We start from the raw sequence: 26,170 nt of genomic DNA, 5'->3' as shown, positions 1-26,170 counted from the left end.
GCTGTCTTCATAGATCTGACAAGGGCGTTTGATACCGTCAACAGGGAAGCCTTTTGGACCAGTCTAACACGACTTGGCTGCCCAAGAAAATTTGTCCAGATTATACGCCTTTTCCATGACAGCATGACAGGCGAAGTATTGTCTGATGGAGCCACATCAGCTCCCTTCAACAACACCAATGGCATGAAACGAGGATGTGTTCTCGCTCCTGACCTATTTAACCTGTTCTTTGCATGCATCCTTAACCATGCAATGAAAGATCTGGACCGAGGTATATACTTGAAATACTGGCACGATGGTTCACTTTTTGACCTCCGTCGCCTGAATGCAAAGACTAAGACAGTGCAGAAACTCCTTCTTGAGGCACTCTTTGCCGACGACATGGCTCACACTGAAAATGATCTTCAGCACATAGTAAACAAGTTTGCTGAGGCCTTGCAACTCTTCGGACTAAATGTCAGCCTCTAAAAGACAGAAGTTCTTCATCAACCTGCATCTGGATAAAATGCTTCTGTCCTGAGTATCTCCATTGACGGCACTCATCTTAAAGTAGTGGAGAACTTTAAATACCTGGGTAGTGTCATATCCAGTGACAAATATCCAAAGCAAGCCAGGCACTTGGCTGTCTGCGTGTCAAAGTTTTAAACCACCACAACATCCGGATGTCAACAAAACTGCTTGTGTACAGAGCTGTTGTTCTCTCATCTCTTTTGTATGGGTACGAAACATGGACACTATATAGGTGTCACATCAAGCAGCTTGAAGCATTTCACATGCACTGCCTCCACAACATCATGAAGATCTGCTGGCAAGACAAAGTGCCCAATCTCGAGGTCCTCAAGAGAGCCCAGATGACAAGCATCAAAATGATGATCATGAAGTCACAGCTAAATTGGACCGGTCCTGTCAGCCGCATGAATGCCAACAGAATCCCCCACCAGCTTCTGTATGGTGAGCTCTCTCAGGGCATCCGGCATATAGGTCGTCCACGGAAACGTTACAAGGACACCATCAAAGCCAATCTGCAGTACAGCAGTATCAAACCTAGGGACCTTGAGGATGCCGCCAGCAACAGAACACAGTGGCATGCAACAGTTAGAAATACCTGCATCGCCTTTGAAGAAGACCGCTGCCGGCGTCTACAAGAGGCACACGAACGACATCACAGAGCACCAGCAGCGCACAACCCACTGACCGCGAACTTCCTATGCACCATCTGCAGCAAAATGTGCACCTCTAGAATTGGCTTGTATAGCCATCAGAGGGCACACCATGAGACCAACAATAGATGATCTGCACAGATTTGTCATCATCGGATCGATGGACTACCACGACATGGGATAATTTAAAAATTATGGAAAACTATGTTTGAGATTTTCAGAAGCACTCAGAGTTGCCTAATTCTCTTCCTACTGATGCCAAAGTGAGTTTTCCTATGGACTTCAATGGGAGCACAGTCAGATCAACACAGAATGCTTCTGAAAATCCCACCCTACATTTTTAACCAGAATATTTTGAAAAGTTCTTTCCTTTTTTACTTTTCTGTCAGGACCTGAATTTGAAGTTCTGTGTTTCTCTTGCAAGAGTTTCCTACATCACTAACATCAAAAGCTGAGAGTTAAACTATGTTAGGTGCTAATCTGTGTTAGGTGCTAATAATAAAGACCACAGCTGCTTTAGGTGTTAGTACTGTAATCAATTCTGGGTACTATCCAAAAAAACCAATGAGGAGTCCTTGTGGCGTCTTAGAGACTAACAAATTTATTTGGGCATAAGCTTTTGTGGGCTAAAACCCCAAGAAAGCTTATGCCCAAATAAATTTGTTAGTCTCTAAGGTGCCACAAGGACTCCTCAGACAGACTAACAGGACTATCATTCAGAAACCTTTCTTGGTACTATGTGTCTTCTCCCTTAATTCAGGTCCTGGCAGAAAAGTAAAAAACAAAATAGCTTTTCAAATATTTTTGTTAAAAATTTGTTTGTAATTTGATGGCAACATTTGTATTGTGTTGATAATTTCAGAATTTTAAGAAGTTTTATGGGCAGATTCTCTCATGTTCTGTGGCTATTTCATGTTGCAAAGTTGGTCTAAAGGGGCCCTTAAACTGGCATAGTGCTACCCAAAAGATTCCCCCAGTGTAGGAGGATCCTCTGGTGGTGGAGAGCCAGGGGCAGCGCTGAGACTATAGGCACCCCGTAGCAGTCACCTTTCTCCAGCCACCCAGCTCTGAAGGTGGCAGTGCCACTGCCAGCAGCAGCGCAGGAGTAAGCCCAGATGGGGAGCTGAGGGGCCCAAGGACCCGCTGGGTCACACTGCCCAGGGAAGGTTGGAGGGTCTGGGACTCCCCACAGCTGCCTGGACTGACCCGCTCCAGCATGGGCTTCTGCTCCCAACCCCACAGTCACTGCTCCCCAAGGTCTCTGCTGACCCCGGAGCCAGGTCTCTCCACCCTGATGGCTGTTACCAGCTGCGAGCAGTCCAAGGGCAGTGAGAGCTGAGGAGCATCTGCAGCCCTGGCTGGGTGGGGGAGAGGAGGCAGGGCCAGAACTTAGGAGGCACTGGGGGCAGGGTCTTGTGGCAAGTGGGGGACACAGCCCTGTGTGTACAGCCCTGGGAGAGTACAGCAAAATATTCTTTCCCATGATATTCCATTTGCATTTTTAAACAAACAGACTCATTTCAACAGTATTTGTGCCCCCATTCGGTAACTATTCCAGTGGAACAAGCTTTTTTTTCAAGAATATTGGCAAATATATATATATATATAATGTTAAGCTTATATATTCTCTGAAAACAAATGTTACTGCAGAACACACCAATACTACTGCAGATTTGGAATTTAAAACAACAAATTGTGATTTATTTTTTGTATACCCAAATATGCAATTTGAAAGATACTCAGCTCTTGGGTTAGTTACATAAATCATCCAATCAGAGAACTTGGAATAATGCCACATAATACGCATAGCTCCCACACAGAGAGACAAAGCAGGAATGGCAAATATTCCCAATGAACTGTTTATAAATGATCTGCATACCAGGAGTTATTTGCTGAAGAAATCTATGGATAGTTTTTTCAATAATCAGTAAAGCTGGGAATTTCTCTAATTGGGTGCAAATAATTCACAAACAGAAAAATGAGTCTTTCGAGCTAGATAATTATACAGTAGTATCTCAGTGGCTCCCAAGTCAAAAAGAAACAATAGCAATCTCTCTTTCTTCTACTCCAGCTTGTCGGAGAAGTAGATTGATTAGTAGGGCTGTGTTTGTGTCTGGCATATGGTCATTCTTAGCTCTTGTGGGAGTGAGTTCCATAGTTTAGGGCCAGCTCTTGCGAAAATTCTGTCTGCCACTTACAAGCCTCTCCCTCCTGGAAAGCAGCATCATGAGTCCAGTGGAACGTAGCTGTTGTGGGAGTTCATGGTCACTAAGGAAGAAATGATCACATAAGTAGCTAGGATCAATGGAGGGCTTAGAATATCAGCCAAGAGACCTTGAAATGTGCTTTATATTCAGTGGGGAGCCAGTGCAGAGACAGAAGCCCTCGGGTGGTGTACTTATAGCCGTCTCTGTTGCTAAGCAGGTGGGCTGCTGCATTTTGTACCAGCTAGAGCTTTTCAGGCTACGTGACTTCATTACTAGGAATAATGGATAGCAATAATCAAGCTTGGAGGTCACAAATGTGTGGCTCACAGTGACCAAGCCTGAGCTGAGTCTCCTTGCCAGTTGCAGGTGGCTATTTGGCCATCCAATAGCAATGAGGAAACCAAAAGAACCTCAAAGTTGTAAACCAACAAAGAGATCTAAATAAGAGAAGGTATTTGCTGAATAAATTGTTTTAAAATTTCTTTGCCCATCTCTGCCTATCAGCTGTCTTTTTTTTTGTTTGTTTTTGTGTAGAAAAATCATAGTTTATTTTAAAATGTGTTAACCTGATAGTTTCTGTGGCCTAGCAGAAGAGAGAGGCCGGATCCTGCACTCCATGTGATGCAAACCTCTCACTGAAATCAACTAATTCAACAAAGGGTTGGCAAAAGCAGTTTAAAGTGTATGTCACAATGCATATTCCTTTCCTCCCAGGCCATATCCTCCCTCCCAGACAGACACACATATCAACTCCAAGTAGCGGCTTGGTGCAAGCGTGGGAAGGGAGGTGAGGGTGTGTCTGTAATGGCCAAGCTGCAGTTGCTTTTAACACCCTGAAGTTGCAATCGCCCCTACTGCTTCTGGGTCCCAACTCTGTGAGGGGCACTGGCCGATGGACCTCAGTGGTGACAGAAAGAGCCTTAGTTTCATTTTCTATCTGAAAGACAATACTGGTAATGCAGTACAGCCTCAGCTAGTACTCCACTAGTACAGCACCCCCTTACCACTGTACTCACATTCAACACTGATATGAGCTTAGGTTCTACTGTGGGATTTCATCCCAATATCTGGCCTGAAACCAGTGCTACCATCTGAGTTATCACACAGCTGTATTAGGTGTAGGTAACTGATCCAAATGGACTGCACTGAACACTTTTTTATGTTCAAGTTTAACTAAGTTTCATTGTTGGCGCTGAAATGAGTCACTGCTGTAAAATTTCTTCTGTGTCTGCTGTTTAGACAGGATGCATTGTAGGCGTTAGAAAGAGGAGAGGAAGAGCTGCTCTCTGTACATGTGATCTAAGGGTCACTATAGGTTACATTTTTAGGATATGAAGAAGAATGAAATCTGTGTACACTATGGTCCAGGTTCTCTTGCCCTTACTCATGCAGAGTAGTACCTCACTCCTCCAACAGCCCCAATAAAATCAATAGGATTACTCTGGGAGAACGGAACTCAACATGTATAAAGGGTATCAGAATCTGCCCCAAGTGACTGAGTTTTTTATGACATATCTAATCTTAGTTGTGCTTAAAATACAGCATATAAAGTGCTTCATAGTAATTCCCCATAACTGTGTGGGGTTTCAAATTTGGATTTTAACAGCTTAGCTCCTGGCTATATGGTTCCCTATAGTTCTTATACTTGTTGTATCAGAATTGGATATTCATGATGTAATAACAAGTAGGGCTGTCAAGTGATTAAAAAAAATTAATCATCATTAATTGAATTATTTTTTTAAATCATGATTAATTTCATGATTAATCACGCTGTTAAATAATAGAATACCATTTACTGAAATATTTTGGATGTTTTCTACATTTTCAAATATATTGATTTTAATTAAGACACAATACAAAGTGTACAGTGCACATTTTATATTTATTTTTTATTACAAATATTTACACTGTAAAAAACAAAAGAAATCATATTTTTCAATTCACCTAATACAAGTACTGTAGTGCAATCTCTTTATCATGAAAGTTTAACTTACAAATATAGAATTATGTACAAAAATAACTGCATTCAAAAAGAAAACAATGTAAAACTTTAGAGCCTACAAGTCCACTCAGTCCTACTTCTTGTTCAGCCAATCACTAAGACAAACAAATTTGTTTACCTTAGCAGGAGATAATGCTGCCCGCTTCTTGTTTACAATGTCACCTGAAAGTAAGAACAGGTGTTTGCATGACACTGTTGTAGCCGGCATCACAAGATATTTATATGCCAGATGTGCTAAAGATTCATATGTCCCTTCATTCTTCAACCACCATGCCAGAGAACATGCTGATGACAAGTTGTGCTTGATAACAATCCAAAGCAGTGCAGCCCAATGCATGTTCATTTTTATCATCTTAGTCAGATGCCACCAGCAGAAGGTTGATTTTCTTTTTTGGTGGTTTGGGTTCTGTAGTTTCCACATCAGAGTGTTGCTCTTTTCAGACTTGTGAAAGCATCCGCCACACCCCGTCCCTCTCAGATTTTGGAAGGCACTTCAGATTCTTAAACTTTGGGTTGAGGGCTGTAGCTATCTTTATAAATCTGACATTGGTAACTTCTTTGCGTTTTGTCAAATCTGTAGTGAAAGTGTTCTTAAAATGAACAATATGTTCTGGGTCATCATCCAAGACTTCTATAACATGAAATATATGGCAGAATGCAGGTAAAACAGAGAAGGAGACAATTCTCCCTCAAGGAGTTCAATCACAAATTATTTAATGCATTATTTTTTTTAACAAGTGTTATCATCATGGAAGCACATCCTCTGGTTCTTAGCAGCAGAGCAAATTGTTTGATTTTTAAGAAATAAGGTTTCATTCTATTGTACTTTCTTTTCAGAGGTGGAATGGTTCAGACCAGTGAACAATATGAATTTGTGCACCATGCACTGAGTTTGTATGAAAGCAGACTTTCTGCAGAAGCTGTCCAGTGAAACCATGAAGGGTGATCAGAATGTCAATCTCTTGAGGTAATTTGTTTCATTACCTACCAGCAACTTCTTCAAGGAGTTTACTGCAGTGGATGCTTTGAAGCCAACTTGTGAAAGGATAGTGGATGGTTTGGCAAAAATATAAAGATTGCCAGACCCTTACTGTATATGAATGTATTGTAAGCTTCCCAAAAATGATTTTTAAAGAAGGTACTGTACTGATGCTACATGTGGATTTCACATATATAGAGCTAAAAGGTGGATTTATTTCTGTAATAACAATATCTGCTATACAGAATGTATGTATGGTATGTACTACTGCTGCAGTCAGATGGAAACTGGAACTTCTACAGGAGAAATGTTTTTCTAAGTGTATAAATGCTTTAACATTTGCCAACTCTGTCTTGTGAATGGACTGTCAGCTGTTAAACTGTACCTGTTAAGTGCTATTACCTATTATGTGGTGAGCTTATTTCTTGGCCACATAAGACTCTTGCTGCTAATGTTGCAAGTGATCAATTATGGATTTAAGAGGAAGAAAGTCCTTTTGTTTTTGAAACTGTTCAAAAGCAGTTATATCTTTTATATGGAAATATCTGTTCTTCATACTATTAGCTATTTAATGTGTATTTACAGTAGGTCCTATAAAGCAGTTACAGAGCACAACCTCTGTTATTCAGTGTATATGTATGTATTTACTCTATACTGTTGATTGTACTTTATGCTGTTAGAAGCTGCTTCTGCTCCTGACCTGAATCCAGTGTATTTGTAAATTGTATAAGTCATTTTACTTTTAAATGAAACTTTGTAGCATATATTAAATAGTAAGGATTTTAAATATGTGTCTGTCTTTTACTAAGAGGGGAATTTTTGAATATGTTGTCTACATGTTGTATCTCTTCTGTTAAGAAATGGATGCCTTTGGAAATATGAGCTCTTCTGTAACAGGAACAAAAAATAGTTGTACAAAAAATTCTGCTATGAATGTTTTCTTATATTTCTGCACGGATTTGCTCTTTAAAAGAAATGTGAATCTAGCATAACTACTTACAACACTAGGAGGTCCAGAATAAAATCAGTTTTTAATTCAATGATGTTGACTTTGCTTCATACTGACAATAAACTACACTTGATACAAAATAGTTAGTGAATCTGGAGTTTTTTTGCGTACAGTAATTAACCATTACTATTATTATAATACCACAATAAGGCAAATGTAGCCCAATCTGCTCCAGTTAATTTCATGCTGTCTTCTGACCATTTGGAGGGTCAAATCATTGAGGCCTTTATTCAGCTTTTAGTTAAGGCAAATTCTCACTGTATGTAGGCAAAATGGATCAGATGATGTTGAAGCAAAGTCAACATCACTTGATCCCATAATGGGAATGTACATGAGTAAGGACTTAGTAAAGAACTCAGAGATTTGCACTCCCACCATGTATGGTTTTCAGAACTCATAAAGAGGAGTTGGAAGTAGTATTTAATAACAACATTTTATTACAGAAACTGTGTATGGTGTTTACTGGATAGCATGGTATGTGTTTATTCAGCACAATCCAAATCACCTACAGATGTGTAATGTTTCATGAACAGTCAATTACATGAAAGTACAATCCCTTTTCCTTATATTTTTAGTCTAATACGTTGTTCAGATGTTGAAACATCTTTTTGTTTGTTTGGTAGTTTCAAAATCTACCCCTCTTTTGCTTGTATTTTTCCAAAATAAATCAGAGTCAGTAAACTCTGAAGAATCATATGAAAGGACAAAGTGGTATAAAATTCCCCAAAACTATTGAATAGAAGGAAGTGCTCGTCACTGACTTTTCCCCCTGTGAAGGCACATTTCCTTCCTAGCCTTCGCTTCACTTATCTGAGGTGGTGATTTTGTGTGTGTGTGTGTGTGGTTTTTTGTTTTTTGTTTTTTGTGGGTTTTTTTGGTTGTTTTTTTTAAAGAGAAGCATGGGGAGTTGTTAGATGGAAAATGGATCCTTTATTTCATGTCCTGATTTTCACCTGCCTGGCCTTCAAGATCTCAGGTAAGTGCATCTCCCGGGTTCCCCCCTCCATTCCCGTTCTCATTCTGTCACTATTCAGGGCTCCCAAGGGTTGCTTGAAACTTATTCAATGCTGTGAAAATAGAACCACTTCTCAGCCTGAGTTTATACAAGATGGATCGGGGGGAAGGGCAGGGCCAACAAAGCCAGTACTGTTTAGATTTCTCTCCAAAGGAAAATAAACTCTCTCTCCTTGAATGTTGTATATACATCACTTTTTAAAAAAGATCTCTGACTAGACAATCCAATGGCTGAGCCCTGAGCCAGGTTCCTTTGAGGAGAGATTCAGATTACTTATTAAGGCTTTGTGAAACTTACAAAAGCAGAAGCTTCTTGGGGCACTTAGTTAGAACATGATCTTATGTCCTGCACCATAAGAAAGGGGGAATGAAAAAACAAGGAAATCATATGAATTGTTTTTAAATGGTTTTGTTTATCTAGTGGAGCCTGAAGCTTTGACTAAATAAATGACTTTTTAAAAAAAATTTAAGTGATACTGAGATTGATTTTGAACCATCCAATTCTGTTCTCTGTAACAAGGGGGAATTTGGGGTTGGGGGAGTTTGATTTCAGTTAATGATTTTTCTTCTGTTCATTTCAATGTTGGATGTATACATTTAAGCTGGGATGATAAAAGAATCGATCTGATCTGTAGTGGGATGGTTACAAAATAACAACAAGAGGAGTCTATATATTTAGGAGTGTAAGCTACACAGAGTTCGTATCAGTCAAAAGCCCCCATCCTTTGTAAAAGATAAATGAAACATAGCCCTGGAGAGGCAAATAGATTTTGGAAAGTCCCCTTTTCTATCCCTCCTTCCTCCTCTAAATACTATGATTTCCTTTAAAAAAAAATAAATGTGCAGTCAAAAACAGTGGATTTAACTTGTGGTGACAGTAAGGAAGGCTAATGGATCTCTGTGTATTTGAAGAGGAGGGAGAGGGTTTTTCAGAAATGAGCTGAAAGTCAATAGCCCCCTTGATATCCTTTCAATTCAAGTTTGATTTCTTTTGTTTTTACGTAGACGGTCAAGGTGAACTTTAGCAAAAAGGGTTTGTTGCATTCTTGCCCTTTGCAGTTCCCAGACCAAACAATTGTGATTTTTGTGGCTTTTAAAATCAGTTCTGCTGGGTCAGGTCAGAAAAACTGAGATAAAGCCAAAGAGAGAGAAAAAAAGGTTTATTTTTAAGTCATCGGGATTTATTTTTTAAGGGCCACATATGATTTGTTGTATTTTTATGGGTTTTTCATCTTCCAGAAGGGTTTCTGATTATCCATGTCCAGAAACAGCAATGTCTTGTTGGAGGCAAAACAGCGTGTGTGGGCAAATGCAATCTGACTGATCCAAACCAGCAGTGGAGGTGGACAGAGGATGAGAAGCTGCTCCATGTTAGATCTGGCCAGTGTTTGGGCATCTCCAAGTCCTCTGCTGCATCATCTCGCAGCATCTTCATAGACTGCCCTCAGGCACCCAGCTGGATCTTCCACAACACGGAAGGGCTCCTCCAGGTGGCAAACAGCTCTCTCTTTCTCACAAAACAAGGCCCGAGGGTAATGATCAAGAAGGGTAGAAAATACCCCCATAGCTGGAAGCAAATAGATGTCGACGACAAGGGGAAAACTGCCTATGAAAATCTGTGCCCACACAAAGGTGAGCTTATCCTTTCAGGCAGTGTCCTGGGAGCTATGGTAACAATCCTGTCTCTGTTGCACACACTCACATTTTAAGGACTATGACATTGCTCGTGGGAGGTTAATTTAAAGGATTGTTCAGAATCCAAAATCAGAATACCTTAAAAAGACTAGTTTTAAGACAGCCATGATAGCTGCCTTTCTAACATTCTATCAGTGTTTTTGATAGCTTGGGTGATATTTTCAGACTGGGTGTTCCCTTTTCTGTTTCATTTTTGGGCCCAAATCTTTATGTATAAGGCTTAATCCACCAGATTCTCGTGCTATTTACTTCCCAAAAAAAGAAGAATATAATTTTTGGTGCTGCTTTCATGTAGTTTATACCAATGTGAAATTATTTAGATCCTCCTCCTCATCCACTTTATCATAGATATGCACATTTCAAAAATCTACCAAAAGGGGCAAAGAGTCATCTGAAAAATGGGATAGATACAGTACAACCTCACTGATAACCTGAATGCTTGTTCCCAATGAACAAAGAGCCTACACATTCTGCTGTTTATGCAGCAGTATCACTATACCAATATGGGGAATATTCCCTGTAACCAACACAAAATCCTCAGTATAATGAACTGAACCCAAACCTATGGAAATACAGGTGATAAGGTTTTAAGATGTATATGTCTGTGTGTACCTCTGTATGCGGTATGTGTTTATATACAGCTGTAATATAACATGTGGCTAGAAAGGGTCTGAATGTTGATTAGTAATCTAAATTAACAGCTCTTTCTTTGTTGTTTATTAGAGGTCACAGTAGCACTTTTCAGGATTGTCCTGTGCTATGATTTAGCAGTGCACTAAAGTAAATCATAATGACCTAGCTAGCTAGCTCTTTATTACAAAGACAATAAACTGCATCACATGTGATTTATTCCATCCTTTAAAAAAATTGCTTTAAAATTTATACACGAATGTGTCATGTGACCATCTGACGTTTTTTAGGAAGTTTAAAACAAAATGAGTGAGTTGTTATAAGACTTTTTTGTCAGTTATCGTTATTTTTGAAATCTATTTTACATTACATGTTTTGGGCCTGATTCACATCTGATTTACCATTTGTAATAAGATTAGGCCTAATCCTACAACAATTTACATACATTTACTCAAAGCAGTGGGACTGCTCACCTGAGTATGTCATGAAGATGAATGTTTATGGAATCAGGGCTACAGTAAGGATGTAAAATAGATCGAGAGGACACGTAGTATGTTGTTGTGAGTGTCTATGGAATGCACATGGGAGCTAAGATAGAAGAAGGAAAAGGGGTTGGCTGGTGGGTAATTTGATATTGTCACTTGAGTCCACATTCCAGCTTTGAAACTGTATTTCATGAGCATTCTCTTTAAAAAAATACAAGCATATTTGAAGTACAATATATGACACTGAAAAGCATTTTGGGGGCTCTGTTGTGCCTTCCATTTTTAAGCAGATGTCCTCATTGACTTCTTTGTGGAGCTCTGCTGAAAAATCAGTAGTACAATAGGTCTCAGTTATCATTTTCATCAGATGACTAAAAATTTCCAAGCATTCAACAGGCACTGACACCATGTGTTTATAATGTCATAACAAGGACTGTAAAGGAGTAGACTTAAGCACAGACTGCTGCAACTTTCTTCATAAAAGTATAAAACACTGAATACTATAGAAAAAAATCATAATGCTAATTGTCCCAGTCATAAAGTCTATCTCTGGCCAAAATTTTTCAACTTGGATGCCTAAACTTAGGTTCCATATTTAGGCACCTAAACAAATGGGCTGATTGTCAGAGGTGCTGAACACCTGTATCTGACATTGACAACAATGGGAGCTGTGCATGATCAGCAGCTTTCATTTGTTTACGTGTCTAAATATAGATATAGAATGATAGCTTTAGGGACTCAAGTTGGAAAATGTTGGCTTTAGTCTTTATTCAGGTAAAATTACACAGTAAGGACTGCATAATGTCTTCAGAATTGGAATGGATGCAAATTATTCTACTCTGGTAATGCTCTATTTTAATATAATTACTCTTTGCTTTTATGGTAGTTACCATTCACTGAAGAATAGTGAGGTTTTGGCAAAGGAATGATTCAGTCTTGCAAAAAAAGAAAACCAGGCTGAATCTCTGCCCAAACAGCTAACCAAATTTGAGATGGGACACTCTCCAAACCCAAGAAGTGCAACTATCTCTGTAATAGGCCTAATCCAAACATCAAATATGAACATCCTGAACTTTGGGAAAGTTTGAATTCAGATTTCAGTTTCAAATCTGACTTCTTACAAGTGTTGGGATACAGAATTTTGGTTCTAGAGCACATATGACTTTTTGTGAAGGTCAGGATCAGTTTGGATAAGTATCCCATCCCTAACCAGTCAGAAGTGACTTCTTAATCCAACACAGGCCTTTCCTTCCTTCGCCATCTCACAAAATCCATGACTGAGTTTCAATGAGTCTGGCAGTTGGTTGGACCAAATTCCATCATCAAGGGGCCAATCTTGCAAGGTGCTATGCATCCCCATGAGATGCTGAGTATCCTAAAGTCCCACTCAAGTCAGTAAGAGTTGAGGGCACTCAGCCTCTTGTACGATGAACCTCAAATCTCTAAGGTCTTCTTTTCAAGGTCAAAAACACAATTCTGGGGCACATTGATCCATGGAAGGCTCACATGATTGTGAAATTTCAAGACAGCTTCCAGTGTTGTTAGATCATCTGAGTTTACACCATGTACAATAAGCAAAGTGGGTACAGGAAACTAGCAGCCTGTTGGATTCAGAACAGCACTAGAACTAGGAGCTAGGAGGAGTAGGGGAGTGTGTGAAAAGGCCCAAAACAGAGAGAATGATCAGGAAAGGGATTGCACTTGAAGGAACAGAGGCTATGAAGCATGATCAGGGAGCAAATTGGGAGATTTGGGAGGAAGGGAAAGATGGCGTTAGGAGTAGGATCTTTGTGTGTGAAACAAAAACTGCTCTTGGAAATGTATCAGTTAGAAGGGTTTCTCAAGTCCAAGATGGAAACTCTTGGGAGTGGGGTGGAGAGAACCCACAGAATAGCCAATAGGCTAGTGGTTAGGGCACTCAGCTGGGCTGTAGGGTGTGCTGGTTCAAGTCCAAACTCTACTTGATTTAGAGCAGGGACTTGAACCTTAGTCTTCCACATCCCAGTATTGGCCATTCTGGGGTGAGTCTCTCACAATCTTTGCTGTTGGACCTCTTTCATTTTGCATAAATAAGTAAATATTAATCTGCCCAGAGAGAAAGAAACACTTCCCAGGATACTTGGGATGTGGGAGTCAGAGGTTCAAGTTCCTGCTCTGCTAACTCTCGCATTCCAGGAGTGCTCTAACCCCTGGGCTGTTGGCTATTCTGGCATGGGTATCTTCTTCTCTCTGGTTTTTAGGGAAAAGTTTCAAAGGGCCTTGGTTTCATTCGCACATGGAATGAAACCAAATTTCAAAACCATTTTTTTCCAGAAATTGAGTTCTTTTCCAGCTAGCCTTAGTATGGAGAGTAAATATAGCATATGCAGAAGTGGGGGACAGCAAGAGAGGAGCTCAAATATTTGGTTTAATTGTATACATTTCAGGGGATCTATTTTGAAATAGAACAAGAACAAGACTACAATGTTGCTGGGTTTCCTGAGTCTTGCATGACTTACAAATGGAAATATGGGAGACTGAGGGATTCACAAAAGCTCACACTCTGGCTCCACAACAGCTGTGTACATGATTTTCAAGTGGCACTATTATAGAATTGCACCAAAACTTTATGTCCTGTAGATTATTTGGTAGTTACAAGATTTGGTAGCTGCTAGGTAAGAAAGGTGAAAGGTCATTACTACCACAGAGGAAATAGCCAAAATAATTGTCCACAGATAATTTTAGGGCCAGTACCATTGTGATCTGTGGACGGTTGGCAAATGAGAAAAGAATGGTAAACTGGTCAAATGCTTTGTGATTATTCACTCAGCTCTAGTAATCACCATGTAGCCTATATTCTGGTTTAGAAGACAGTACTATTGCATTACCCGCCTCTATGGTATTAATATAGACCTATCCTGCTGTTCTTACTGCAGCAAACACTCCCATGTTTTTCCTAGGAGTAAAAACTTCAGGCCTGAGCCCGATCTAAATACAGCACTTACACCGTAAAGATAAAATGGATTTATCATGTGTTGAGTACCTTAGTGCAGCATTTCTCAAATGCAGCCACCAGGGGCTTTTCTTGCGGCCACAGCCTCCTGGGTGGTGATGGGGAGGAGGGGGTGAGAGTGCAAAGCAGCAGCCCCTCCCCAGGGGCCACCAGGAGTAGTAGGGCCCTGCCTGACTCTGGAGAGAGACAAGCAGCCAGTGAGTTCCCCACCTTCCCGGAGTCAGTGGGGTTGGGCTTCAGCCCTCGGGTGGCAGGCTACAGCCACGGCGCTTCGGGCTCTGTCCCCAAGCCCTGTCCCCTGGGCATGCACTTTGGGCTCCATTCCCTGGCTGCGTGGTGATGGACTCTGGCCCCAAACTCACCCCCCATCATCTCTGCCCCCCTGCTGCCTCCCTCAGTGCCCCATTGCCCTTGGCCCCTGCTGCCTCTGTACCCACCTTCCCATCAAGGGCTTAATTTGTTCTCGGGCTTTCTGGAGTGAGTCTTCTGTGAAAATTTGTGTGTTTGTTAGTATCACTTTTCACAGCACACTTAGTAGCTAGCAAGTCTAAAAATAAAAAGCAACCAAAAAAAGCAAAAGAAACAATAAGAAAAAGACAAGAATGTTCAAAGCACCTTATTTGTGTTTCTATTCTGTTTAGATCCCCTAAAGAATAGAGACAACTGTACACTATTTTTATTATTGAGTCTGCAAAAAAACCCTACATAGATAGATTATAATGATTTGGACATGTTATCTGTGCATATTTATTTGTTTTTTCTAATATTAATTAAATATTTTGGGGAAACGGTCACAGCGGCCACCAGCAAGAGTTGGTGGCCACAATCTGAGGTCACCAAAAAATTTGTTGAGAGAACTCCTGCCTTAGTGTGCTCAGCTCCTCAAAGACACAGAACAAGAGGCGGGGAAATGTGCACCAAATACAACATCATTATATCCTCAGTCTGTTTAGTCTGCAACTTCAGCTAGACAAAACAGAGGATATAACAAATGAGAAAAATGACTCATTGTCAGCTGCTCTTGGTGCAGTCTGTCTAAGGGACTCAGTTTTTCCTAATTGGTCCCCTTCAATTCAACCAATCCATAAATTCTTAGCTTCAACTCCAGAGCTTGCCATCTCCTTTTGGGTTTCTTAGATGCAGCCTGAATTGGAGCTAGCTGACCCTCAGCTATCCCAGGCTTTTCTATCTCCCTTTCCTTCTCTGTTCACCCTCATTTATAGATGGGCTTGTTTTCCTTATTGGTCACAGCTGTGGGTCCATGTCTTTGTGATGGGAAGTTCTGGCAGCTGTGCAGGGGGAGTGATCAACCTGATTCCTTGTAAGTAGGGGGCACTCTCCTCTCCCTTCTGCCTTTGCTCAGTGTGGGATTTGCTAAACCCCATTACACTGTACACTTTGACATTCAGCCTGTTAGTGCCAACATTTCTTGTTTCCATTTTCCCCACTCTCTTCCACTTGATCTGCTCCTTTTCACCATCTGTCCCTCATCCAGACCCTCCCCTCTAAAACAGTACCCTTCTGCACACCTCTTGTGTGCCTGTCCTCTTTTTCTATCTCAAACATTGGACTGAGTCTTGGAGGGTTACATGATGAGGAGATTAAAACCAAAAAGGCTTGATCCTGCACCCTTTAAAGTCAATGGTAAACCTCGTATTGACTTCAAAGGAGTAGGATCAGGCATAAAGTAGCCAGCTAGCCAGAAGAAGCACTCAATAATGCCCAACATCTAATGTGTAGGGTTCATTGTGAGCAGGGCCCTCTTAGATTCTCCTGCCTCCTTCTTGGAGTCTCTATAGTTCCAGCTATTTCTCTTCCAAATAGAAGTAAGTCTCATCCCAAGGGTTTTTTGTTGGTTTAAAATGTAGGTTAAACTGAAAATAGAAGTGATAGAAAGCATTTTTCCATGTGCTAGCCACCTTCTTGCCAAGGCTGTTAGAACAATGCCTTTCTGGTCCATCAAAATTCCAGTGGCTCAGACTTTCACCACTGTCTACAAGGTACTTAGCATCCACCATCCAAAGCAGTTGGAGCGCCTGGTCAGCACAAGTGAATAGCTAAAGGTTCCCCCTCCAGCCTAACTGTAGCATACAGATTTTTTGGTTTACAAATTAGTGTATGTTAGAGCTGGTCAAAAAATGATGAAACATTTTTACACACACACAAAAATTCAAAAGTTTTCACATAATATTTTTGTCAAAATTTCAAAGAATTTCAACCAGCTTCAGTGTATGCCTTTAACAAAGCAATATGATGCAACATGCACTGAACATGAAACAAATGGTGTCTGACAAATGGTTTGAATTAGAAAAGTTTTTTTAAGATATTTAGAAAAATATATAATCTTTAGTATAAAATTATCCGTTTTTTACATAAAAGCTTAAAAAATACCCTGCACGTTTTCATTCTAAAAACTATGATTTCCAACTAAAGAACATTGCATTTCATCTTTGTGCATGTTAAGACTATCCAAGATACCCTATAATCACCTAAAAATATTCTGCTTCTCATGTCTCATTGCTTAAGTAAAGAGTACTGGTACTTACATTATATATGTGCACTTTTAATGAAACTATTGCCCATCTTTATGATGATCTTAAAACCTCTAGGTCTCTCCTGAACTCTCACCAACAAATACTATATATATAATGACTTCATCTTTGAAAACTCATGGTCCTGGATGACTGGAAAAGGGCTAATGTAGTGCCCATCTTTAAAAAAGGGAAGAAGGAGGATCTGGGAAACAGGCCAGTCAGCCTCACCTCAGTCCCTGGAAAATCATGGAACAGGTCCTCAGGAATCAATTTTGAAGCACTTAGAGGAGAGGAAAGTGATCAGGAACAGTCAGCATGGATTCACCAAGGGCAAGTCATGCCTGACTAACCTAATTGCCTTTTATGATGAGATAACTGGCTCTGTGGATGAGGGGAAAGCAGTGGATGTGTTATTCCTTGACTTTAGCAAAGCTTTAGATACGGTCTCCCACAGTATTCTTGCCAGCAAGTTAACGAAGTATGGGCTGGATGAATGGACTATAAGGTGGATAGAAAGCTGGCTAGATTGTCGGGCTCAACGGGTAGTGATCAATGGCTCCATGTCTAGTTGGCAGCCGGGATCAAGCAGAGTGCCCCAAGGGTCAGTCCTGGGGCCGGGTTTGTTCAATATCTTCATTAATGATCTGGAGGACGGCATGGACTGCACCCTCAGCAAGTTTGCAGATGACACTAAACTGGGAGGAGTGGTAGATACCCTGGAGGGTAGGGATAGGATACAGAGGGACCTAGACAAATTAGAGGATTGGGCCAAAAGAAACCTGACGAGGTTCAACAAGGACAAGTGCAGAGTCCTGCACTTAGGATGGAAGAACCCCATGCACTGCTACAGACTAGGGACCGAATGGCTAGGCAACAGTGATGAAGAAAAGGACCTAGGAGTTACAGTGGACGAGAAGCTGGATATGAGTCAACAGTGTGCCCTTGTTGCCAAGAAGGCTAATGGCATTTTGGGCTCTATAAGTAGGAGCATTGCCAGCAGATCGAGGGCCGTGATAATTCCCCTCTATTCAGCATTGGTGAGACCTCATCTGGAGTACTGTATCCAGTTTTGGGCTCCACACTACAAGAAGGATGTGGAAAAATTGGAAAGAGTCCAGTGGAGGGCAACAAAAATGATTAGGGGGCTGGAGCACATGACTTATGAGAAGAGACTGAGGGAACTGGGATTATTTAGTCTGCAGAAGAGAAGAATGAGGGGGGATTTGATAGCTGCTTTCAACTACCTGAAAGCGGGTTCCAAAGAGGATGGATCTAGTGGTAGCAGATGACAGAACAAGGAGTAATGGTCTCAAGTTGTAGTGGGGGAGGTTTAGGTTGGATATTAGGATAAACTTTTTCACTAGAAGGGTGGTGAAGCACCAGAATGGGTTACTTGCGCATATACTGACAAACTAGTGTCTGAGTCCATATTGACAAACAGAAGCACATCTGTTATTTCATGGGGGAGACCTTTAAAGGCATAGTTGGGAGTTAGGTCTCCAACTCCCATTGACTTTCAATGGGAGCTGGGCTTAGATATCCCTTTGTGTCTTTGAAATATCTCCCACTTAATGTCTTTCAATTCTACATTACATACAAGTTCTAACTAGAAAATCTATAAACACACTGTCTCTCCTGATCAAATGCAGTTCCCTGTGGAACCAGCAGTCGATATCCAAACTAAGTCCATTCTAATAGTTTAGACCAGGGGTAGGCAACCTATGGCACGGGTGCCAAAGGCGGCACGCAAGCTGATTTTCAGTGGCACTCGCACTGCCTGGGTCCTGGCCACTAGTCTGGGGGACTCTGCATTTTAATTTAATTTTAAATGAAGCTTCTTAAACATTTTAAAAATCTTATTTACTTTACATACAACAATAGTTTAGTTATATATTATAGACTTATAGAAAGAGACCTTCTAAAAACATTAAAATGTATTACTGGCATGCGAAACCTTAAATTAGAGTCAATAAATGAAGACTCGGCACACCACTTCTGAAAGGTTGCCGACCTCTGGTTTAGACACTGTCTAAATGTTAACTTATTGCTAATAGATAGCAGAATAGAACCAAAGGATATTACTTTGGATTCTATTTTCCTGTACACTGTGTTCATGGAATGAAAAGATACCAGAGGAGGACTTCATAAAATGCCTCTTCTTCCTGAAAAGTTGGCAGAATGAGGATTCTGACTGATAAGTCACAGAAAGAGGATTGAACTAAGTACTCGGATTGAAAAGATAAGTAAAAGTGACCTAAACAGGGTGATTACCCAGGGACTGGACTGGGTGCACTCATTTAATGCAATCACCTTTGGTCTCAGAACCAGGTTTCAAACTAATAATGAGCAAACAGCAGAAGGGACTGAAATTGGAAAGTTTGGGAAAAACCTCCCTCCAAGGCTTGGGCTGCTCTCCAGACTTTTTGATTTGTGCCCTTCTCTGTATGGACGTACTTTCCACACCCACATATGGAACCCTCCGCAACCAAGTTCCGCCTCATTCCCACCCGTTCAACAGCCAGGCTTCTACCCTCAGTCACTTTCACCCAAGTCAAGGCCTACTGGCTTGTCTCTCCTCTAGTTATTGTTGTCGTCTTCTTCTCACAGCTTTCCTTTTTATTCCTTTTTTCCCTTCTCCCAAACCATTCTCCCCTCATTTACGTCAAAATAGTTTTTCTGGAAAAAAATCAATAGATATTCCATAATCAAGTTGTGTTTTTCTAGGTCAATGCAATGAATTTAATGTTACTGCCATATAAAAAGCCGTGTGTGAAATCACCCCTTAACCCATAGAACAGGCAGTGAGCATGCAAGTTGCCCTCCTCAAACTATCTGGTCAATATGTCACAACCATGTCTCTTAGAACTAAGATTTAGTTCATTTGTTAGTTGATCTCCCTGCTGAGACTGCAGACAAAGGTGCCAATTGCTGACAAATATACTAGTAATTTTTGTGATGTGGATATTTGCCCAGTAGGAACTGAAGTGGGACCACCAATTCATTTCACATAAGTCTCTGAAGAGCTTCTGTGTGGTCAGGGGCGGCTCCAGGCCCCAGCACGCGAAGCGTGTGGTTGGGGCAGCAAGCTGCGGGGCACGCTCTGCCGGCGCCGCGAGGGCAGCAGGCAGGCTGCCTTCGGCGGCTTGCCTGTGGGAGGTCCGCCGAAGCCGCGGGACCAACAGACCCTCCACAGGCAAGCCGACAAAGGCAGCCTGCCTGCCGTGCTTGGGGCAGCAAAATGCCTCGAGCCGCCCCTGTGTGTGGTACTGCCTTTTTGTTACTACTGACTGGTGTAATTGTAATGAATCTCTTAAAAGTGAAAAACTCACACAGCCTACTCCCATCCCATCCTAGAAGGTTTAATTTATAATAAATGATGAGTTAAAATATAAATTCTCAATTGTAAATCTAGCAATAAACAATATCATCTCTATTGATTGGCCTAGTAATCTAGCACTGACATAAAGAACAGGAGTACTTGTGGCACCTTAGAGACTAACAAATTTACCTTGTCCATCCGAAGAAGTGAGCTGTAGCCCACGAAAGCTTATGCTGAAATAAATGTGTTAGTCTCTAAGGTGCCACAAGTACTCCTGTTCTTTTTGCGGATACAGACTAACACGGCTGCTACTCTGAAACCTAGCACTGACATGGCTCTTGAGTGCAAGTGGAACTTTATCCTTCTCTGCACAGCTGTTAAATGGTGGGAGCACCATGGAGGCTGCACTATCAGCCCTAGCAGAAAGGATCACTTTGTGTTGTTCCACTAAAAACCCTCTGACCTATTCACAGAGCAAAGGGGAGATTAAGGCCCAAATTCATCACTGCACTAGTGTTGAGCCCATCTCAGAGAGGCAAGAGAGAGACAAAGTGCCTCCCCTACCCTGGTGCTGATATCTGTGACTGTCAGAGAATAACAATGGAAAGTCCTTGACACATTTGTTGAGAGACCAGGGACGTAAACACATCCAACACCATCCAAAGGAAAGAGCCCAGTAAGGTTCAGGAACAGGAAAGAGAGGACTGCAGGGACACTTAGAGCCTGAAGAACTTCCTGGTGGAATAACGATATAGAGAAATTTCTTAAAGATTTTAACAGGGTCGCCAGAGCAGCAGCCAGTGCGACTCCCCGGCCACTCCAGCAGCAGCTAGTGCAGCTGGCTGCAGACCCGCCCGAGCGGCTGGCTGTGGAGCCACTCCAGCAGTGGCCAGTGTGGCTGTCCCCAGCACCACCTAAGCAGCTGGCCCTGGGGTCAGCTGCTCGGGCAGTGCTGGGGTCAGCCACATTGACTACTGCAGAAGTCACAGAGGTCGCAGGAAGTCACAGAATCCGGAAAAAGGGGTAAACAGTGAGGTGGCAAAATGTGGGGAGGGATAGCTCAGCGGTTTGAGCATTGGCCTGCTAAACCCAGAGTTGTGAGTTCAATCCTTGAGGGGGGCTACTTAAGGATCTGGGGCAAAATCAGTACTTGGTCCTGCTAGTGAAGGCAGGGGGCTGGACTTGATGACCTTTCAAGGTCCCTTCCAGTTCTAGAAGATAGGTATATCTCCATTAATTAAAAAAATATTATTAATTAATTAAAGTAGTTAAGTCCCAGGCAGACTGCAAAGAGCTACAAAGGGATCTCTCAGAACTGGGTGACTGGGCAACAAAATGGCAGATGAAATTCAGTGTTGATAAATGCAAAGTAATGCACATTGGAAAACATAATCCCAACTATACATCTAAAATGATGGGGTCTAAATTAGCTGTTACCATTCAAGAAAGAGATCTTGGAGTCACTGTGGATAGTTCTCTGAAAACACCCACTCAATGTGCAGCAACAGTCAAAAAAGCAAACAGAGTGTTGGGAATCATCAGGAAAGGGATAGATAATACAGAAAATACTATATTGACTCTATATAAGTCCATGATATGCCCACACTTTGAACACTGGGTGTAGATGGGGTCGCCCGATCTCAAAAAAGATATATTGGAATTGGAAAAGGTTCAGAAAAGGGAAACAAAAATTATTAGGGTTACGGAACAGCTTCTGTATGAGCAGAGATTAATAAGACTGGGACTTTTCAGTTTGGAAATGAGACAACTGGGAGTATATCATAGAGTCCTATAAAATCATGACTAGTGTGGAGAAAGTAAATAAGGAAGTGTTATTTACTCCTTCTCATAACAAAAGAAGTAAGGGTCACCCAATGAAATTAATGGCCAGCAGGTTTAAAACAAACAAAATAAAGTATTTCTTCACACAATGCACAGTCAACCTGTGGAACTCTTTGCCAGAGGATGTTGTAAAGGCCAAGACTATAACAGGGCTAAAAAAGAACTAGATAAATTCATGGAGGATAGGTCCATCAATGACTATTTGCCAGAATGGGCAGGGAAGATGTCCTTAGCCTCTGTTTGCCAGAAGCTAGGAAAGGGCGACAGGGGATAGATCACTTGATGATTACCTGTTCTTTTCATTCCCTCTGGGGCACCTGGCATTGGCCACTGTCGGTAGACAGGATACTGGGCTAGATGGACCTTTGGTCTGACCCAGTATGGCCGTTCTTATGTTCTTAATCTCTTGGGTCTGTGGAAATAGGCTGGAAGCAGGTGTCACATTAGATATCTGGAATGTCCTGCTTCCATTGGCATTGGATCCACCACAAGAACTGGCTCTCTTGGGGCTACTGCAGAATTTCCAAAACTAGTAAGTGTAAGGAAACGTGGGTTTAGGGTGAAGTTTGGGGGCATTCTTGTTTTTATCTGAACCAGTTCAATTTCCCCCTATATATGCGTGGGATACAAAAATTTGCTCAAGGATAAACCCTGTAATGCAAAGTCTCAGATGAGGAAGACATTTTTCTAAGGTAAAATCCATTTTTTTTAACTTTTAAGGAACTACACAGAGAAGCCTTTAAAAACATACCATTTGTCAATTTCTGCTACTCTTCTATATTCTTACCTACAACAAAAGATGGAGCCTGATTTTTAAAAACAGCATCTATTTTTTCAGGCTACCTACAAGTCAAGTAGTTAGATATCTAAATCCAACATTCATTTTTCCTGAAAAACATACAGACCCTTTTAAAACATTGCCCTTCTATTTTAAATAATTGCTTAGGACCGATTTTATATAATAGCTTCTCTTAAATTCCATAACAGGTGTCTGATTCATGCACATTTCAGTTATAATTCAACATCAGTTATTTTAAACTGTTTCTGCTTACCCCTGGTAGCCAATGTTACAAGATCTGAGAAGTTCCAAAAAGCTGTGCCAGACCAGCTTGTCTGGGTATTTAGGAGTCATGATAGGATACTAGTACCTGGCAACTAAATCAGCAATATATTTTTCCATTGCACACTACCATCGTAGTCCCAAAACTGATGGATTTCACATTCTTGTAAATGGCCTTATTTTGCTTAGGTGGCAAAAGAGGAATGTGTATATGCAGTTTGCAAGATAGCTTTTTCATGACGTTCTCTCATGCTTTATTCACTGATGGTTGTAGTATGTTTACATGTAGTATGTCATTCAGCCACTAGATGTCACCTTTAAAAAATTACTCCCTGTTGGCCCAATTGTTCCCATTAAAGTCAGTGAGAGTTTTTCCATCGATTTCAATGGGAGCAATAAGAACAATGCTGAACACTTTTGAAAAGCCTACCCATAGAGCTCTCTGTGTGCTGTATAGATTTCTAAGCAGGTGGGTGCTCCCTGGCCAAAAAGAGATACAATGCTGGAACTCAAGCTGTGTGGATATCTGTTTGTGTCTACGATGGGTAGTTTTCTTTAATAAATACCTTCCATTTAAGATGGACCAGGAATCCTTATATCAGGACAGTGGTGCTGCTCCCTTGGAAAAATAATATTAGGTCTGATTCTGCTTTTATTGAAGTTAATGCAAAGCTACCATCAATTTCAATGTGAGGCGAAGCAGGTCTATATTGAGCAGCACTCCTGAAAATAGAGCAAGACACTTATTTATATAGTGAAAGGTAACTGACTGGCTCCTGAGGTCAATCTTATGTTGACTAGAAGGATCCTTTGGCTAGAAACCCACAGTAGTACTGACCTTGACATCCACATGTACAGCATGACTATCCTATGTGTGATTCTGTGTTCAATTTAACTTCTTGCTGAGGTGAGGGAGTGTTTCTGCGAAACACCTGCTCTACAGACCGTTCTGACTTACTGTCTATCAATTTATGTCTCGTCTGCATGGTAGCAGCTACTAGCCCCCTGACTGCTGAATGCTGTATGTGTGGTTCTAGTGTCAGGATCTGCCCTTTTATGGAGTTGAAGCTTCCCTAAAACCCAGCTGGCAATGTAATGCAAACCATTTCCTGCTGCAATCATTGCTATCTAGCTGTACGTAACTTGGCTGAGGCCAAGGTTTTCAAAAAGGGGTGCTTAAAGTTCGGCTTCTAAATCCATATTTAGGCACCAAATCAAATGGCCTGATTTTCAAAAGTGCTGCTGAGCACGTGGTAGCTCCCATTGTCTTTAAGCAGCCTTTCTGCCCGCTAGTCTAGTCTTTGATGTAACAGGGACGTTTCAGAGACATGCTACATTTCTATGGCCCCAAGGGGCCCTCCTTGCAACTGAGGACAGTGGGAGCACAGTGATGCTCTAGCCACACCCTCTCTCTCCCCTCTGGTTAAAGCTGTGTCGTGTAGAGCAACTACATGTGCTCCACACACGCACCAGGGGATTCCCCAGATACCCTATTAAAACAGCATCCGAGCTGTTCTGCACCACTGGAGCAGACTTTAGCTTAAATGCTGCTCTCCCGGTTACATCAGCAATTTCAGTGGAGTTAATCCAGCCTTATACCCATGTAAGAGAGAGCAGAATTAGACCTGCAGTACTGGCCTTAGCACCTAGATTTTGTAAAATATTTTATCAACATTTTTGTGATTTAATAGAGACCCAGAAATTTTTGTTCATAGAAGAGCAAAATTAGATCAAAATTGGCTCCATGCACAGTATGGTTATATATTCATCTGAGAAATACTTCTGAAAGGGCTCAGAAGATACATGCTGGGCTAACATACTGTGTTGTTCGGACAAGGAAACACGTTCATTAAAGTGTAACTTGCAAAAACATATGTCTTGTATATTTGGATTATATTCCTGGATGTAAATAAGAGCAGGCAAAATTTCAGTTTATCAGTAGCATTAAATAGGCAAGTTGACATATGAGAAAAGTTATATTCATTTTAGGATGAAAGTTCACCAACTCATCCTTTTGGTAGAGGAGTAATCATAGGTTGGCATGCTAAGACTTCATAATTACATGCTAAGTAATCATACTGGAAGTTTTCTGCTACATCTAACCCAGTCATTAAATCTTTTTAGAAGGCCTGTGAGCTAAAATTGTTCTAAGTGGCAACCAACGCAGTGGTGCAGCACCAAAACAAAGTTCTGGCACATGCAAGACCCTGCTTCAAAGACAGGCAAAGTATCATGGGCTTTAGGCTAGTAAAGGCTAGACATGGTGGTTCAGTTCTCTGGGAGAAGACAGTGAGCAGTTCCAAGTGCCCAGCCTAAATGTGGTGCTCCCAGATGGAGAGTCCACCACAGATTGAACCCTGCCCTACTGGCCACAGAGAAAGGAGATTAAATACATATCAGTGGGGAGGAAGAGACATGAAAATGTGGAGGAAAAATATGCAGTAAAATCTTTCCTGCACTCTAATTGCAACTTTGGCATTCTCTTAAAGGATACGTGACTAAAAACACAAACCAGTGGTACAAATTTGCAGATGATTCAGCTAACTCATATAATTGTTATCAGAACCGTGAAAAGACAGCAACCAGGGGTAGTTTGCTCTCTGGACAGAACTGGTATAATAGTACACATGGAAATGTTTTAAATGATCATCGAATCTTGGAAATGTGGAGCTGGAAAGGACCTTGAGAGGTCATCAAGTCCAGCCCCCTGCACTGAAGCAGAATCAAGAAAACCTAGACCATCCCTGACAGCTGTTTGTCCAACCTGTTCTTAAAAACCTCCAGTGATGGGAATTCTACAACATCCCTTTAAAGCCTATCCCAAATCTTAACTAACGTTGGAGTTAGAAATTTTTTCCTAATATCAAACCTAAATCTCCCTTGATACAGACCAATTGATCACCGTCCTCTTTGTAACAGTCCTTAACATATATGTAGAATGTTATCAGGTCCCCCCTCAGTCTTCTTTTCTGAAAACTAAACAAGCCCAGTTTTTTTAACCTTTCCTCAGAGGTCAGGTTTTCTAACCTTTTTGTAATTTTTGTTGCTCTGCTCTGGCATGTCTCCAATTTGTCCACATCTTTCCTAAATTGTACTGCCCAGAACTGGACACAGTACTCCAGCCAGAGCTGTCCTGTCCATAGGATGGACCGGGGCAACTGCCCCGAGCCCTGCACTTTGTGGGGGCCCTGAGCTTCAGGGGGACATGGGGTCCAGGGCAGTCTGGGGAGATAGCGGGGGGT

General features: G+C 41.3%; 2 protein-coding genes across 5 annotated transcripts in view; both read left to right on the top strand.

The window, feature by feature from the left end:
- Positions 1-7,437, top strand: part of PTPRR (protein tyrosine phosphatase receptor type R) — a 210,581-nt gene extending 203,144 nt beyond the window's left edge. For all 4 annotated transcript variants that reach the window (XM_045010941.1, XM_045012312.1, XM_045011670.1 and 1 more), the window contains one exon: positions 6,207-7,437. In XM_045010941.1, coding sequence (XP_044866876.1) covers positions 6,207-6,300 — 94 coding nt within the window. In that variant the 3' untranslated portion in view covers positions 6,301-7,437. The remainder of the gene's footprint in view (positions 1-6,206) is intronic.
- A 400-nt stretch (positions 7,438-7,837) lies between these two features.
- The window catches only part of PTPRB (protein tyrosine phosphatase receptor type B), an 86,083-nt gene continuing 67,750 nt past the window's right edge, over positions 7,838-26,170 (top strand). Inside the window, exons 1-2 of the mRNA XM_044978698.1 lie at positions 7,838-8,333; positions 9,611-10,003. Of these exons, the coding sequence (XP_044834633.1) occupies positions 8,279-8,333; positions 9,611-10,003 (448 nt within the window). The 5' untranslated portion in view covers positions 7,838-8,278. The remainder of the gene's footprint in view (positions 8,334-9,610; positions 10,004-26,170) is intronic.

Source organism: Mauremys mutica, chromosome 1, assembly GCF_020497125.1.
Source record: "Mauremys mutica isolate MM-2020 ecotype Southern chromosome 1, ASM2049712v1, whole genome shotgun sequence".
Classification (NCBI taxonomy): domain Eukaryota; kingdom Metazoa; phylum Chordata; order Testudines; family Geoemydidae; genus Mauremys; species Mauremys mutica.
This window is presented reverse-complemented; position numbering and strand designations above follow the sequence as displayed.